The sequence below is a fragment of the Hypanus sabinus genome, chromosome 7 (genome assembly GCF_030144855.1).
Source record: "Hypanus sabinus isolate sHypSab1 chromosome 7, sHypSab1.hap1, whole genome shotgun sequence".
NCBI lineage: Eukaryota > Metazoa > Chordata > Chondrichthyes > Myliobatiformes > Dasyatidae > Hypanus > Hypanus sabinus.
Window position 1 is genome coordinate 58078777 of NC_082712.1, and position 18351 is coordinate 58097127.

The 18351-nt window shown below is 41.0% G+C and overlaps 1 protein-coding gene across 1 annotated transcript in view; it reads left to right on the forward strand.

The window, feature by feature from the left end:
• The window catches only part of megf10 (multiple EGF-like-domains 10), a 176877-nt gene that overhangs the window by 109314 nt on the left and 49212 nt on the right, over positions 1–18351 (forward strand). Inside the window, exons 9-11 of the mRNA XM_059973847.1 lie at positions 2951–3163; positions 6316–6490; positions 7699–7819. Of these exons, the coding sequence (XP_059829830.1) occupies positions 2951–3163; positions 6316–6490; positions 7699–7819 (509 nt within the window). The remainder of the gene's footprint in view (positions 1–2950; positions 3164–6315; positions 6491–7698; positions 7820–18351) is intronic.

Below are 18351 nucleotides of genomic sequence, written 5' to 3' on the forward strand. Positions count from 1 at the left end.
GGAATGGAAGTATCTGGATGTACATCTGCATTAATCTCAACATGTGGCAGGAAATGCTGGGAGACCAGTTTGTAATGCATATGGAGTTTAGGACATCATGAATATGGATATAGAATATGAAAGCAAGGAGATAATTTTGAGTCTTTATAAAATGTTGTTCAACCCATGTGAGCTTATGCTTCCAATTCTGGTCTTCAGAAAGCAGGCAAAAGATTCAGGAAAAATATTCTGGAGTGGGGTGAAGAGTTTAATTAATGAAGTTGGACAATTAAAGCTAAGACTGCTCTTAGCTTCTGAAGAAGAAGGAGGGAGATTTATTCTAAGTGTAAAAGTTGATGACTATTTTAGACAGAGGGAAACTGTACTCACTGGAACAGTAATTTCTTATCTACGAAGGGGCAACTTCTTCTGAGACCCCTAACGATTGTAGGAGGGTCCGTGAAGCTTTAATAAGGTTAAAGATATGTAGTTAGTAATTTCACAACAGAAGTAAGAATAAATAAAAGTTTACATATAAGCAAACAGTGCTTCGGCAGTGTCTTAAAGTTGCTCAACTTTCTTCTGCAATCAGATTCCATCATCATCAGCCCTTAGTGACCTCCACCTATCAGCTCCCAGCTTTGTCATTATTTTAACTTTCTCCTCTTCCATCTGACTATCACCCATCCTCAAGTAATTCAACCCCTTATTGCCTGCTAGCTCCTTTTCCACCCTTTTCTGTAACCCTTCTGTCATTCTCCCCTCTGTCTGTCAGTCTAGATGAAAGGTCTCACCCCAAAACACTGACTTCCATTTCTCTCCACAAATACTGCCTGACTCACTGAGTTCATCCAGTAACTTCTTTTCCTTTCCTTGTCCCAGATTTCAGCATCTGCAGTTTCTTGTGTCTCCAGTGCCTGCAGCCCTGTCTCAGCTTCCATAAAAGTTGTTTACGGGGGCTTTATATATTATACTGAAATTCTTCATTCAAAGAATTTGGGAGCCATTACAGTAATGGTTGGTTCATGGGCCAGGGTACATAGAGGCAAAAGATAAAGTTGGGGGTGGGGGGGAATGTGAGGAAAACTTTTGTTATTCTGTGACTTGTTGTGACTTCAAACTCACTTTTGGTAGGGGTGATGGAAAAGGAGTTAATCTGGGGAAATAGACAGGCTTTGAGAAAAACCATTCTACAGGAGAGGGTCACAAAGGGAGATTAAGAACTGCCTAGGCTACTTTACCAGGAATTCCACTGCCTTGATGGCTCGTTCTGTGCCTCACAGAAAGAAAGCCAGGGTATTAAGTTCATGCTTCTTTTTCTAACCTTTTGGTTATTTTAATCAAAGCTTCTGAAAAAGTTGGATATTCTTGATGAAAAAGATACTTTCTAAACTGCCAGTTTTTCTATCTCAACTCAGACTTACTAGATAGTTTTCATTGACACTGTCTATGTCATCTCACCAAGAAGAGGTTTACCATTCTTACCTCATGTGAATGATGCTGGTTTACATTGAACATTGTCCAGTGATCATATACATGCAGATATCCAAAGATTTATGCCCTTATTAGTTATTGTGATTGCTTCCATGTATTTTAAGCCATGTCTCTATTTCCTACAACACACAAAAAATGCTGGTGGAATGCAGCAGGCCAGGCAGCATCTATAGGGAGAAGTGCTGTTGATGTTTCGGGCTGAGACCTGCTGCGTTCCACCAGCATTTTTTATGCGTGTTGCTTGAATTTCCAGCGTCTGCAGATTTCCTCGTGTTCTCTATTTCCTACAGTGTTATTTTGTAAGTACGCTTCGTTGGTTGTAGAACAGCTTGGGAATTCAGAGGCTGTGAAAGGTATTAAAGACCTGCAATAAATATGCAGACTGTCTTTTAAATAGCAAAAAAAAATGAAAGTGCTGGAGGAACTCAGCAAGTCAGGCTGCATCTGTGGAGGTAGTGGGATGGCTGATGTTTGATCGATGCTGCCTGACCTACATCCAGCAATTTGTTTTTTTTTAATTCAGATTACAGCATTTGCAGTCTCTTGTAGCTTGTGGTTACAGTACAAGTCCCATCATGATCGGAGTGGAAGTAAAGTTCCCTGCACAATAAAGTGAGTGAGCAGCAGTGTCTGGACCTGTCTGTTGCATCTGGTCTAGCAGAGCTCCTGCCTCACATCTCTAGCATCTGGGGTTCAACCCTGAGCTCTGTGTCTAGTTTAAAGGCTCTCCTGGACTTTCCTTTTGAGAGCAGATCAAATGCTTTGACTGAAACGGCGACTGTCCATTTCGCACTGCAATGGTTCCTGACCCATTGAATTCCTCTAGCTCCTTCTGGAGCCCTGGGTTCCACCCACATCCCAAACTTAGATGTGTCAGTGAATTAATTGGCCCCTCTAAATTGACCCTCCTGTGTAGGAGAGTAGTAGAGTTTGGTGAAAGTTGGTGGGAATGTTAGGGTCTATAATGGAACAGGTGTAGGGTAATAATAAAAGCATGCTGGATGGCCAGAATATTTCCATACAGCATGAATCCGTGACTCTAACATCAGCTGTGGAGTTCAAGTTAATTGTTATACTCACACAGGGTATAAATATCATGAAAATTAGTTTTTTTTTGCAGCAGCACAATTTGTCACAACCTGAGGACAAACACAAGTTAACATGCATTTAAATTAATGCACGTAACTCACACATGAGCAACATTGTCAACAGATTAAGCAATAAAACTGTAAGATTGAGTGAGAGAAAAAGAAATACTGCAAGGTAGTATTAAAGTATTACATGTCATTTCAAGAGTCTGATGACATAGGGAAAGAAGCTGTTGAACATTGAGTTCAGGCTCCCGTACCTCTTGCCTGATGACATCATCTAAAAGAGTCCATGGCCTGAATTGTGGGGTCCTGAGACATTGTTTAAAATGAACACACTCGCTTTTAAGACGGTAATGTAAATTTTTTCGGGTCTTTTTTGTTGCAAGGTGCCAAGATCAATGTTCCTTCGGTACTTATGGTAAAAACTGCAGTGAACAATGCAAGTGCTTAAATGGCGGTGAGTGTTATCACATCAACGGAGCATGCCTGTGTGAGCCAGGATTCACAGGGGACTCCTGCCAGATCCGCATGTGCCCTGACAACATTTACGGGATGAAATGCGACAAGCACTGCCCCTGCCACTTGCAAACCACGCTCAGGTAAGCCAAAGGCTAATTAGGCCAATGTATGAAAATGCTACTTACAATGTTTTTTAGTAAATGCATTCCCTTCCTTAGTCCCAGGGTAGAAATTTGTCATCGATCACTTGTTACAAACTCAGGCAAGCCCTATATTACAGCAATTCAAGTTATTGCAATTTGCCCTTACGGAATTCACAAATTAATTCCAAAAAAATCTGAGATACAGAGTAAACATTCACTTTAGTGGAATTTAAGTGGAAAATGTCCAATTTTTTTTTGATGCAAGGACCGATGAAGTGACTTCACATTATGGAAAATCAACATTTAGGAATATCAAGACTCAAAGCTCTAAAGCATTCTTTTTTTTAACCTTTTGGTAAAGAAATAAACTGAAGTCTCCTTTCCCTTTGCACTGATGTTCTAATCTGTTTGTTGTGGCAAAGAGTGACAGTGCCTCTAATGAGGCAGTGATTCAACGCTCACGATCGTGCTTGTGCAAGTTCATTTGGTTGAATTTTGCTGTGGTTCATGAGCAATCCAACCACAAGTCCCTATCATGTCTTGCTTACCGCAGCTAATTTTCTAGCAAATCAGTGGACAGATCGTCATACTTGAATCTTTCCCAAAACCCTACTAACCTTACGACACAGATATCTTGTCATTCTCACTGTTTGTGTTGCTCAGTTGCACTCTTGTGGAAACATAACAATTTACTCATTGTCAGGCATTTTAGAAATGTATAAAAGTTTTTTTCCGCTGTGATAGTGATGCACCATCAATAACTCACACTGAGACGTAAGGCGAGATATCGGCTTTTATTGACTGGAAGAAGGAACCAGGAGTGAGTGTCCATCATACTATGTCCTGGAGACTGAGGCCGAGCGTCAGGCCTTGATCTCCTTTATACAGGGGCCTGTGGGAGGAGCCACAGGAGCAGTCAGCAGGGGGCGTGTCCAGACAGGCACATAGTTCACCACAGATAGTACGTGTTGTTAGAGGGAATGTACATGCCTTTACATTTATAAATCTGTTTAAAATTTGTGACTCCAACTCGCAGTGATCACCATATCCTGATGTTTCTGTCTGTCACTGATCGGTTATCTGGTTATTTTTATTTCTATTGCTTGCTTGTTCTGTCAGACTCACTCGCTCTTGGTTTGTATTTATAGTTATTATATTTATACAGAATGCTATATTTCTGTAATAAAATAAAATTCATGGGGTAATTAAAAAAAGTTGGAGATGCTGCAAATCTGAAACAAAGTTTAAAAAATGAAGTTCCCTTCCCCCTCTCTCCCCCTTCCCCCTTTCTGCCCCCCTCTCCCCCTCCCTCCCCTCCCCCTCCTTCCGTCTCCCACTCTGTGGGGATGGAAGAAAAAGAGGGGAGAGAGAATGAGAAACAAACAAATTGAGAAACATGGTTTCTCTCAGTTTACCTCTCTATATAATTCATTCTTTGCCTATCATTGGCTCTCTCTTACTGCTTATCTCTTTCTATATGTGCTTTCTACATGCTAGATTTTCTCTTTCTCTGTGTGTGTCTCTCACTGTTTGTGTTTCTGTAACCCTCTTTATCCCTCTAACACTTCCCCACTCCATTGTTGTACACGCACATCCTACACATGCAGTACATACATACAATGTTCTGAAATAATCCAGCAAATGAGTGTGCGTGGCCATCTGACATTTTTATTCTGTTCAAAATACTGGACATTTGATTCAACTTGACAAAATCAGTACTAGGATCCGGCCTTCACTGAGGCTGTGAGTAACGTAATTGATCAGGCAGGACAATGCCTGTGACTCTGAAAGCTCTTGGAGCCAGTCAGATCAGTGCTGAATAACTTCAAAGCCCTTTTCTCCCTCTCAGTAAAACTTATTCTTAAGAGAAACAATAAGACATAAGGCAGCTATTCCGCAAGATTGAAATGTTTCTGAATGTACTTGGAACCTGTCAGTATCATATAACAATAGAGTATCCTTTATAATACCATGTCAGAAATGTAAATGGAGACGTGGCAAATTCCCTTAGTGATATCAGGCCTATTTATGGCTATTGGATCACATACCCTGGGTATTGATTTGGCACAAGACCCAGAATCTGATGGGCATTCCAAGTAATCTGCCCACCCTCATTGGGTGATGCGCTTATTTATGAAGATTAAAGCAGCTGTCTTCATCGGCCTTGAAAATGACAGGTGCTTCAGGTGGGAACAGCTGGCCATCGAACAGGTATTGCGACCTATGAAAATCAGGACCTCTCTGGGGTAGTTGCTGTCTACTCCAATTACAGTCTTGATGATGGGTTCCTGAAACACTACAGCACAATTTAATTGGTTTTACAGACCCAGCAGCAGTACAGCTTAGCTAGTAGATTGAAGTCCCAGTCCAAAGACCTGTGGAGAAAATAAAGGCTGTCACTGCAGTAAGTATGCTACACAGTCAGCAGTGACATACATTGGAAGAGATTTTTAATGATGGTTTTTTCTGGTGTTCCATGCGAGTAAAAACAAAAGGAGAATTTCTCCTGATATGGTGACGATGTTTATCTAACATCACCAAAAATTGAGAATCTGGTTGTTACAGAGCACTGAGCAGTAGCATGGGAACAGGCCTTTTGGCCCACAATGGCTGTCTCCAATTGCCAATTGTTGGGGCTTGCTGAATGATAATTCTCTATCATGTTTCTACACTGGAACAGGGGACATGTGTCATAAAGTGCCCCGTTGACAATGAAGAGTTTTGGACTGTTTAAGTACATGTCGTGGTAATGCATGAGATAGAGTCTTGGTTTAGATCTGCTAAATCTGCAGAACAGCTCATACTGTTCCCCTGAGTTAACAGCTTTAAGCTGAGGCTCTATCTTTGTAAAAGCCTCCTGGGCCTTTGCATCTCAAGTCGAACTGAATGATAGCCTTTTGGTGGAGGAAATAAGCCAGCAAGCACACTCACTGAGATCAGTGTCTTGCTGAAAGAGCTCAAAGCACCATTGCTGGAACCTATTTGGGAAAGAAACAAAAATAATGATTCTCTTTCAATTAAAATGGTTACTCAAGCAGAGGATTACAAGCAACAGAAAGTGGAGTCAGTGTTTCAGGTATAACAGTTGTGCGCATGAGACTATTGCTATGTTACAAGAGACTGAAAGCCCTTTTATCCTTCCCCACCAGCTGTCACCCCATGTCTGGCGAATGTACTTGCAAACCCGGATGGTCTGGCCTCTACTGCAATGAGACATGTGCCCCTGGATTTTATGGCCTATCTTGTCGTCAAATCTGCAGCTGTAAAAATGGAGCAGACTGCAATGCTGAAACTGGCAAGTGCATCTGTGCACCAGGATATAAGGTAACACGAGTCATCGGCTCTGCACAAAAATAGTCTGGAGTTTTTGTTTCTTCTCTTTTTCAGTGAGTTATGAAAGTTTGTGGAACATTTGACTGTTCAATTTCTGTCACTTTACTCCAGTAACTGCCATCTCTGTGTACCACTCCAGTAACCACCTTAATCTGACAAAAGCAGTTTCTCATGTTTGTTAATCTACTTTATTTATTGACTTTTTAAATTTATTCATACACTGTGGAGTCGGCCCCTCCGGTCCTTTGAGCTACATTGCCCCAGTAACTGCCAACAGAACAATTTGAATTGAGCAGTTAGCCTACCAACCGATAGGCCTTTGGACTGTTGAAGGAAACTGGAGTACCGGAGAAAGTCCGTGCTTTCCAACGGGAAGACATGCAGACTCCTTACAGAGGATGTTGGAATTGAACTCTGAACTCGACGTCCTGAGCTGTAACAGTGTTGCTCTAACCACTACGCTATCATGGTGCTCACTTGAGTGTACAGAAACTGGGCACTTGACCCTGTGTTAATGCTCCACATGGGTTGCCTCCCTCCTTCACCCTATCTGTATGTTCTTCCATTCCTATTTCTTTCATTCATTTAAACAGGTCCCCCTGAACTGCGTCTTTACTCTTATGGATGTGTTGTTATGCTTCTCAACTGAGAGAATGAATTTCACATTCTTGCTGCTTCCTGGACTTTCATCAGTTCCTCTTTAGATTTATCAATTACTGTCTTGTATTTAAGGCCCAAAGTTCTGTTGGGGCATCTGTGGAATTTCCCTTCTTTTCATAGCTTCATAATCATAAATTACTTAAGTTATCCTTTAACCTTTCTTTTCTAGAGGAAGAAACCCTAATTATTTTCCTTATCTCTGAGAGCATTCTTTACAGGAAAAGAAGGGAGTGATTTAAAGCAATTACAGCTTATGGTAGGGTTCTGTCCCTTTGAACTGTTCACAAATCGGATATGCAGCCAAGGACAAAGTTCTTCCATAGCCAGAAGATGCCTGCAGACCTACAGCAGCTGTCAGCTCCATCCAGTCGGTCTCCCAAACATTCATTTGTATGAACAGACTATACAGATGCCAGGTCTGGGAAGGACCTGTATAATTTCTAAATAAACTAGTTGTTAATATTTAAATCCAGGATATTGACAATTTTCTTTCCAGTATTTAAAAAAGTTCTTACATCTTGTTCTACGTTGCTCAACAGGGATCTGATTGTTCGACTCCTTGTCCAGCTGGCACCAATGGAGTAAACTGCTCCTCTACTTGTGACTGTAAAAATAAGGCACTCTGTTCACCAGTAGATGGCTCCTGTACTTGTAAAGCAGGTAGGTAAGAGTGAGTGAATGCCTCAATAATGCTTGATGCTGATGTGCTTGTTCTACTCAAAGCATTTTGAATGGTCGTTTTTGCAATCACCAGTTTTCTGCTTTAAATGTTCATTATTTGGGTGTTTCAATGTGGGGTATCTTTAATACTGTATTAAACTGTTCCAAGGCCCTTTGGCACAGTGGGCAGGACTGCTGTCTCACAGATTTACTCCTCATCTCTGATGTAGTTTATGTGGTATTGGCAAGTTTATGTTTTCTCTGAATGCTCCATTTTCCTCCTTCATCCCAACTCCAGATGGGTTGGTCGATAACTTGGCTATTATGAATTGCTCGTGATCTGTGAGTGATTGAGGCCTGCAGAATTGGTGCGAATATGTGGAGAATGATGAATGTAACTGGGTACTCCATAGTTGGTGTTGACAGTGGGCCAAAGGGCCTACTCCTCTTGTTCTTTGTCTGTTACTGCATGGAAGTGATTTATCAAATACAGTTTGATGCCAAGCCATGTAAGACGGCAGCAGAGCTGATCAAAAACTTGATCAAAGGTGGATGTTTTTGGAATTTTGAAATGAGAGAATGGGAAGGGGTACCAGAAGGTGGGTCCTGGTAACTGTCAGTGATCAAATGATTAAGATGATAGATCCACAAAAGGCCAGGATTGCTAAATCATAGAAGTATTGTAATGTTTAGAAAGGAAGAATTACATTTCTATATCACCCTTTATGGTTCCAGTACATCTAAAATGTGCTTTCAGTCAATTCAGTGCTGACAAAATGTTTCCCACAAACAGCAATATGATGATGCTGTGCTAACAGTTTAGACATATTGATTAAAGAATGAATATATTACCCATTCTTAGAAATGTTGCCTTAGGTTACTTTATATCCAGCTACAAGAATAGATAAGGCCTTGGTTTCATATGCTCTTGCCTTTACCAGTGTATTCATTCAGTGGTAAAATGGGGCATCAGCCTAGATTATTTGGTCAAGGATTATAGAATTTGGAACTAATTCTGAGCTTGAACCTAGGAGTTTCAGTCTCAGGGTTAACCAATAGAGCAGAGGTGACAGTCTGGAGTAGATTATCGAGACAGAGTGGTCAGGACAAGAAGGAACATGGAGAAGGACAGCGACCTGAAAAATTGTCCAGAATCCAAAGCTGGTCCTTGGAGCACATATATTGTTTTAAACATGTGAATTTGTTACTGCTTGCCGAAGAATTAGACTATGTATAGTGCCAGTTGGATGATGTATATAGTGCTAATGTCTAAACCAAAATCACAGGATTGAGATAGTCTGGTTTTAACAAATGCAGTATATTGTAGTGACCTGGCTTAATCCACTGTAACTCTTTTGCCGCTGTAATAGTAGAGGGAGTGTATTCACTTGAGTCGAGTATGATGTTCGCCAAAGGGGTTGTCTATCGGCGAGACCTCATGTGACTGTAGAGGCTGATCCTGGATCCACATATTCTGATGCATTCTGGGCAAGAGTAAGTGGTGGCTGTCATCAGTGGTTTGGTCTTCTGGTTGTTCAACTGCAGCTGAAGCTTATGAGTTGAACTGCCATATACAGATGATGCTTGCTTTTGTGCACACTTGGAGACTGAGCTCCAACTCATTGTTGAATTATGTTAGAAGAACGTAAATGCCTTACATAACAAATGGAAAGAGCACCCAACTCTCAAATAATCCACCTACTGTTCTCCTCCTCCCCATGTAGAAGAGGCTGTAGTTTCCATGTTTGCCCCATCCGTCCCCTTAGAACCCATACAACTGGAATGGATCCCAGTGGACTGCTTAGGAAGGGAAGAAGGATTGTAAATGAATCCCTCAAAGAGTGTTGACACCATAACTTGTTTGTAGCTCAGAGGTTTCTCCACAGGGAGCTGCTGCATCTTTTGGTCATGGGTCAAAGTGATCTCCATAATAGTGTGAGGAGTGGGAGTAGGGGATCAGAGAAACTGAGGTTACGGTGCTTGGGTTATCCCTCTGAAGCCTCTACACACCTCCTACTCTGGAATGGGCCTGATCACATCCCATTGCTACAAGTGGCCTGCGATCCCGAGATTAGCGAAACCCACCAATATCCTTACTGACAGAGCTGCTCTACGACAGATACTATAGCATACGTCGTGCACTGGCCCTGACACACCTAGAAAACGAGGACCCTCAATGTAAAATGCTGTTTCTGGATTTCAGTTCGGCATTCAATATTATTGTCCAACAGGCCTTGGTGAACAAACTCCTTCTCCTTGGACTAAATACACTGTCCCTGTGCAACTGAGTGTTGGATTTTCTAACCAGCAGACTTCAGATAGTCAGGCAGTACAACCACTCCTCCCTCCCCACATCCTGGACACAGGTGCCCCCCAGAGCTGTGTGCTAAGTCCATTGCTATACACTCTGCTCTCTCATGACTGTACAAACACCGGACTAATCACTTTGTCAAGTTCACCGATGACAGGACAGTTGTGGTGCTCATCACCAACAACGATGAGACCACCTGCATAACAGAAGGTTGAAGACCTTGAGGCCTGGTGCCAGGCAAATAATCTCTTCCTCAACGTCAACAAGGCAAAGGAGATGGTAACTGACTTCAGGAGAACTCGCCCCACTCACACCCCTCTTTACTGTGGTGGCCCAGCAATGGAAACTGCAAAGAGTTTCAGACTTCTGGGAGTCCACATCTCGCAGAACCTCTCATAGTCAGAACACGTTCTACACAATCAGGAAAGCTCATCAACGCCTCTACTCTTTGAGTAGGTTGAAGAGAGCTTGGACAATGTACAACCGCCCAGTGCAGAGCACCACCCTAACAAGCTGCATTGCTGCATCAGACAGAAACTGCACTGCGGCAGACAGGAAGGCTCGACGGCCCAATGCAGCAACAGCACCAGCCTACCCGCCATCAAGTAATTTTATGCAGAAAGATGCCACCCACTCTGCTCATGGACTGTTTGTCCCACTCCCATCAGGGAGGAGTCTATGTAACATCCATGTCAGGACCATCAGACTTGGAAACTTTTACTTTCCCAAAGCAGTAAGGCTGATAACACCGCCACCCACTACCCCCACCCCACACCCCCAACCAGCACTGCTTTATCTTTTCCTGTCAGTCATCTTATGTAGAGACACTCCTGTGCCAAGTGTCATTTTATGGACATACAATCAAACTTTGTACATAAGCTATCTTAAGTATTTTTTTTCATCATTATAGTGTTTTTTTATCTTATTGAGATTTTTATTTTGTGCTGCATAGGATCTAGAGTAACAATTATTTTGTTCTTTACAATCATGTAGTGGAAGTGGCATTAAACAATCTTGATTGGATCCATATATCGAGGGTTGCATGCACTGTACTGGCAACTTCCCCAGGAGCCTCTCTGTCTACAGAGAGCACGAGCATCAAATTGCAGAAATTAAAAATTCTCAAAGGATGTTTTTCTTTAAATGTTTATGACTGGATCATTAGGGGAATGAGGGTGCCACTTTATCCATGAATGTTTCATTATCTTGAGTATTTCCACTCTGCTCTATTTATTGTGAATTAACTAAGAAGAATATTGCTCATGTGATTCCAATCCATTTTCTGCTCTGAAATAATTAAATAAGCAATGTACATCCTTGCGCAAAATATGACATAGTTATGAAGTCTGTCAGGAAGTGCCAGTTCTGATTTTCCAAAGAGCAGGAAATTTTTATATTTTCTTTCAAAATAGATAGAGGTCTGCGCCAGCTTATATAACAGCCCCATTCTCCATTAATTCTGCCTATAATCAATTCTTTCCACAACCTCCATCAACTGTTCTATTACTTACCTTTGGACAGACTGAGGGCAATTTAGAGGAACCAATCCACCTACCAAGCTGGTGTACTGGAAGAAGTTGTACAGGAAGTTGTACAGGAAGAGCATGTAAACTGCACACGGTCAGCACCCAGGGCCGGGGTTGAACCCAGGTCAGTAGAGCTGAGGCAGAAGCGCCACTCCACCACGCTAGGAGCAAACATTTCAAACATGCCACAGAATGCTTCCTTCTAAACATCTTATGGAAAACAAGGAGGCATCACTGGATGCCATTTCCAGACATTGGCGTCCATTGGATCTTTGAAGTATTTCAATGCGTCAGTGCTTAAAAAGCTGCCATGTAAATGGAGTGAGTGAGAAGAAATCTAGTTGCATTATCTCAGTAGCATTCATTGCCAGGGACAATGAGTGAAATTTAGAGCAAATTCCTATTATATACAAGGGCAGGATTTAGTTTGGCTGATACTGGGAAGCTAGGTGTTCGAGCTGTTACAGTGGGCGCTCTTATTGTAGAACTCTGACATTGATATGAAAGCAACACAAAGCACTCCTTGAATATGTTGGAATTAGGTTAAGGAAAAGTAACTCAATTGTTTCCTGGCTAGATTTCAAAAGGATTCAGTTTCTCTCATTTTATTTTCACACCCTCCTTTCAGAGGCAGTGATTCAGAATGGAGCACTGTTCCACGTATAGACCAGTCCTGAAACACCATAAGCGGTTTAGTGCAGCCCACCTTATGCAAGTAGTATTGGCTTCAAAAGGACTGCAGTTTAAATTTACCTCGTTAATAAGGGCTAAATTATGAGGAAGGATTTACACATTTGTTTTGTGTTCTGAGGGTTTGATTGTAGTTTTAGTTTCAATATTAAGGGAGAGAGATGGAAGTGGATGTAACAAAACTTACTATTGGTTAAAAAATCAGGATCTAAAATTGAGAGCCTAGGCTTTTTCGGAGTGGAATTTGAAAACATATCTCCATGTATAGAAGGAATTTAAAACGATCTTCCTGACCCACAGTTGATGACTTATTAATATTATTAAAGAGATTAATAGGTTTGTTATTAGACAAAGGCATGAAGGGATATGAAATGGAGCATAGACAGGGATATGGAGTGAGATTAGCAATCAGCTGGGAACCCATAGCAAAACAAATTCAAGCAGCTGAGTGGTGTCCTCCTGTAGAAGTTCTCAGCAGTTATTTGTCTAAAAACGATAAGATATTTATCATTTTCACTCTCTTGTCAACAAGCAGTTTAATAAGTGAAGAGAAAGGGAAGAGCCCATAATGTCATGTTGAAGAGAATTTGCTCACTGTGTGTACTGTTGTGATCTGCACCACCCTAACTAAGGGGCACTAGAAGCAGACTCCCAACTCTCAACAGAATGGCTAAATACTTCAAGTTGAAGAATTTGGAGAGGTATGGAGACAGAGTTATCTATTCTTCTGTGTGTTCAACAAGATCAAAACAAAATATTAGCCATGTGTTAATTGGGAGAAATTTATACCACAGCTGCCTCTGACAGACTCTTGTAAGCCAGCGATAAGGGAGGCTAAAATACCACATACCGCATATGTGGCAGAAGAGAATGTTGCTCGTTGTTCAGTGTTGAAAACACACCAAAAGGTTTACAGAACCATACTTCCCAGTTGGGGGGGGGGGGGGAATATTTCACCCTTCCTGGCTTTTTGAGCGATGTTACCAATTAGGGTTGGTCTTCCCTGCCACCATCCTGCAAGTATTTCCAAGCCAAGTATTAATCCAATATAGTTAAAAATCCAATACTAAAAAGACCAAGATCAGAATCAGAATTGGGTGTAATATCACTGTGAAATATGTTGTTTTGTGCAGCAGTACTTTGCAACACATAGTAATTTTAAAAGACTATAAATTACAGTAAGAAATATATTGTAAGAGATTAAAAAATAATAAATTAAATAAGGTGCACAAACCCCCCCCCCCAAAATATGGAGGTAGTACACATGGGTTCATTGTCCATCCAGAAATCTAATGGCGGAAGGCAAGAAGCTCTTCCTAAATCATTGAGTGTACAGTATGTCTTTAGGCTCCTGTATGTCCTCCTTGCTGGTAGCAGTGAGAAGAGGGCACGTCCTTGGTGATGGGAATCCTTAGTGATAGATGCCACCTCTTTGAAGCTGCTGTCCCTGAGAGAGCTGGCTGAGTCACAGAGCCAAGATTGGCATAGTGGATTAGAATTGGTTTGGATGGAGCTAATTAGCAGAAGGGGTTGGAAAATTTCAGTGTGCATTATATTGACCCTTGAACAGTTGAAGAGTTGTTGCACACAGAATAAGAAAAGATTTAGAGATTGCATGGGAAAAGATAATACACTAACAATAGTGAACATGCAGACTGGATAATTCAAATTGCTGCTGACAATATAGAGAATGAATTATTATAATATTATATAAGATAGATTTTTAATCGGTGTGCAGAAGAACTGATTTGGGAATAGGCTCATTTATATCTAGTACCATGTCAAGAGAAAAGGCTAATTACAAATCTTATTCTAAAGAGGCCCCCCGGGAAAGAGTGACCGCTAGAATTTTACATTAATCTAAAAGTGACATGGTTCTATCTGAAAAAGAGTTTTCAATTAAAACAAAGACAAATGTTAAATGGGAGGTTGACTAGAGTGGATTTTAACTACATTAATAGAATATGATGGAAGGCAGGCGGTGGGTAGTGATTAAAGAACAAATACATGATTTGCAACAAATATATATTTCATGAAAGCACAAAGATCCAATAGGAGAAGTGTTGCAGCCCTGGATTACAGAATAGTATTAAACTGAAAAAAAAGGTTTGTAAGTATACTGAAAAAAAATTGTACCTGAAGACTTAAAATTCAACAGAATAAAAGTAATAGATAAAGTTTATCAGAAGTATAAGAAGGAGTTTAGATACTGTCCTATGCAAATGTTTTAGGCACCCTAGATATTTCATATATATTTTGTTTTAGATGTTTACTTTTTTGTCTTCTGCATTAATGTCAATAGAAAAGAACAAATTTTACATGTCCAAACATTCATTTTCCAAAATATTAAATGCTACAGAGAAATATTTGTACTTGTAAAAGAAAGTAACATATTAGACCTCTTTTCAAATAAAACTTGAAAAGGTACATAGCCCAGCGTATGATAGAACCTACATGTGTTAATGGTCAATGACATAATGAGTAGAATGAACTAAACTGATTAACTGAAACAGAATCAAGTGAAAAAGGAATCAAACTGGGTGAAGGACAACCAAGCTAAAATGTTGAGGCTGTGGCAAATGAGACAGTTTAACCTTCAAATCATCAATTCATACGCCATGGCAAGAGTAATCATAGCAGCAAGATACAAGATGCCCATCCTGCATCAGCAAGGTTTCTCCCAAGCAGAAATTTCATGGTAGACAGGAGTTTCAAATGTGCTGTCCAAACCCTTCCAAAGCACAAAGAAATGGTCAATGTTGAGAACAAGAAATACAGAGGTCAGCCTTGGAAACTAAGTGTGGCAGACAAGAGATACATCAAACTGATGCCCCTTAGAAGTCCAGCACTGCTGTCAGCTCTGAACTCACAGAAACCACTGGAACCCCAGTACACCGCTCTGCAGTCCAGAGAAATTTTGTCAGAATTGGTCTTCAGAGAAGAGTTGCTGCCAAAAAGCCATTCCTCTGAAGTGGAATCAAAGCCAAGAGACTCACCTACACACAAGAACACAAGGACTGGGGTGCTGAACAAAAGCAGCAAGTGCTCTGCACTGACAAGTCAAAATTTGAAATTTTTAGCTTAAACAGGGGGGAATTTGTCTGTAGAAAAGCTGGAGAACACTACATGGATGAGTGCCTGCAGCCAACAGTGAAACACTGTGGAGGTTTCCTGCAGGTTTGGGGCTGCACCTCTGCAAATGGAGTTGGTGATCTGGTGAGGATCCTCAGTACAGAGAAGTACAAGCAGAGTCTCATCCTTCACACAACACCATCAGGGAGGCGTCTGATTGGTCCCAACTTCATTCTGCGGCAGGACAATGACCCCAAACACATGGCCAAGGTCATAAAGAATTACCTTTGGCAAAAAGAAGAACAAGGAGTTCTACAACAGATAATATGGCCTCCACAGAGGCCTGATCTCAATAACACCAGGGCTGTCTTGCATTACTTGGAGAGATAGAAGCAAGTGAGACAGCAAGCAAGTCCTCCAAAATGCTTGGAAGAACCTACTGACTGATTTTCTTATAGAACTGTATGACAGTCCACTTATGAGATTTGATGCAGCTTTAAAGCCAAAGCATGGTCACACCAAATAATGATTTGAATTAGATTTTTACTGTTTACTGAACTTTATAGTACTTTTTGATATTTAGAAACTTTTATTTTCATTACTTTAGACAGCATCTTCACCTTTCAGAATATTTTTATATGTGCCTAAGATCTTTACACAGTTTTGTAGATGCTTATAAAAGAAAGGAGTCCTATAGAAAGTATGTCCAGGGGAATTAATAATTGAAAGTGTTAATACTAATGGAAAGTAAGAGGATGGAAAGTGAATTTCTCCCAGGATGGCAGCTATTTTGCATTGAAGATACACATTACATCCCAGAGGAAGCTGTAAATTTGGAATTGTGTGTAACTCAGGAAAGTTCATGTTTGACTGTACATATATGCAACCAAATGAAACAATGTTCCTCCAGACAATGATGCACCCACAAGATATTACCACAAATAAGTTAATAAAATATAATTCAAAATGCATGCATTGCACTGCACAGTAAACAATAAACAGCTCGCTGTCCTAGTGACGAGACCTTGGTAATGGCAGTTTGTTCATTAGTCTTACAGCCTGAGGGAAGAAGCTGTTACCCAGTCTGGTATTCCTAGACTTGATGATTCTGTACCTCCTTCCTAAGAGTTGAAGAGAGTATACAATACTCCCAGTAAAGGTCACAAACGGGGGAAGGAGACCTGGTGATCCTCTTGGAAGTTTTTACAGTCCTTGGTAGGGTTTTGAAATCCGATGCCTTGCAGCTCCCGTACCACACAGTAATGCAACCAGGCAGGACACTCAACGTTGCTTCTGTAGGAAGCCGTCTGAATGGGGGCGGTGAGTCTTGCACACCTGAATCTCCTCAAAAAGGTTCATTGCTGCTGTGTCTTCCTAGCTAACGTTGTGCAGTGGAGAGTGGTCGACTTGCACCTTCCTGAAGTCTACAATCATCTCTTTTGTCTTGTCCATGTTGAGACTCAGGCTGTGGTTCTTGCACCATCTGACAAGCCTCTCTGTCTCCTCTCTGTATGCTGACGCATCATTGTTGCTGATAAGGCCAACCATTGCATTGTAATAACCAATTATAATCACCACAGTAGTAGGAAATAAATTGGGACTGCAGGCTAAAAGGAAACAAATTGTAGCAATGTGGATCTTTTTATGGTTGGTAAGATGTAATGAGTCATATGCTGCAAGAATCAAGGCTAAGGCTTTAATTTTACAATTTATATGCATGATTTGGAGGAAGAGACAGAGGTATGGTTATGATGTTTGCTGATGACACAAAGATGGGTCAGAGATCAAGTGTAAGAAGGCAACTGAGGGATATAGAAAGTTGATCAAGTGAGCAAAGAAAGGGCAAATGGGAAATGGTCCAGGAAAAACATCCATTAAACTGCACCACTCTGGAATGCAGGAGATCTGATTTTCCTCATGCATGATCAGTACAAGCCTAAACTGCAGGCTCAATAGTTAATCAGCGAATCTCAGTATGTTATTGTTTACAGTTAGGGAAGTAGAATGCAAAATTAGGAAGGTTATTCTGCAGTTAGATATTGCATCTGTGAGATTTTTCATCTCTTTATTTCCTTCCTTGCTTAGCAATACAGCACAGAGCAGGCCCTATGAGCCATGCTGCTCCAGCAACCCCCGATTCAAACCTAGTCTAATAACAGGACATTGTACAACGACCAAGTAACCTAGCAACCTGCTGGACTTTGGGCTGTGGGAGGAAACCAGAACGCCTGGAAAAATCCCTCACATTCCATGGGGAGGAAATACAGCCTCCTTTATAGATGATGTCAGAATTGAACTCTGACTTTTGGCACCCTGAGCTGTAATAACGTCACATTGACCACTACACTATCATGGCAACATCTCGAGCACTGTGTACAATGCTAGTCTCCCTATTTAAGGAAGGATCTTACAGTGTTGGAACCAAGTTAGGAAGGTTTATTAGATTGCTAACTGGATTGGATGGCTTTTCTATAAAGAAAGGTTGGTTAGGCTTTTCTTATGTTTGCTGGAGTAGAGGAATGTAAGGGGAATTGATTGAAACAAATTTGATCCTGCGGAATATTGATAGAGTAGATGCAGAAAGGATGCTTCTTTTGGGAAAATCTGTAACTAGGGGTTGCTATACATAAATAAGAAGTTGCCCGTTTAAGACAGAACTGTGGAGAAGTTTTATCTCTCAGGATGTCATAATAATTTGAAAGTGTTTTCCTCAAAGGGCAGTGGAAGCTGGGTTTTGAAAATTATTTTTGGGCTGAGGTCGATTCTGAATGATCAAAAGGGTAGATGGTTACTGGGAATAGGGAGGAATGTGGAGTTCAGATTACAATTAGATCAGCCATGATCACATTGAATAGTAGGGCAGGTTTGAGGGGCCAAGTGGTCTTTTCTTTCCCCGGGTTGTTACGGTAAGATTTTATGTAAGTGGAATCATA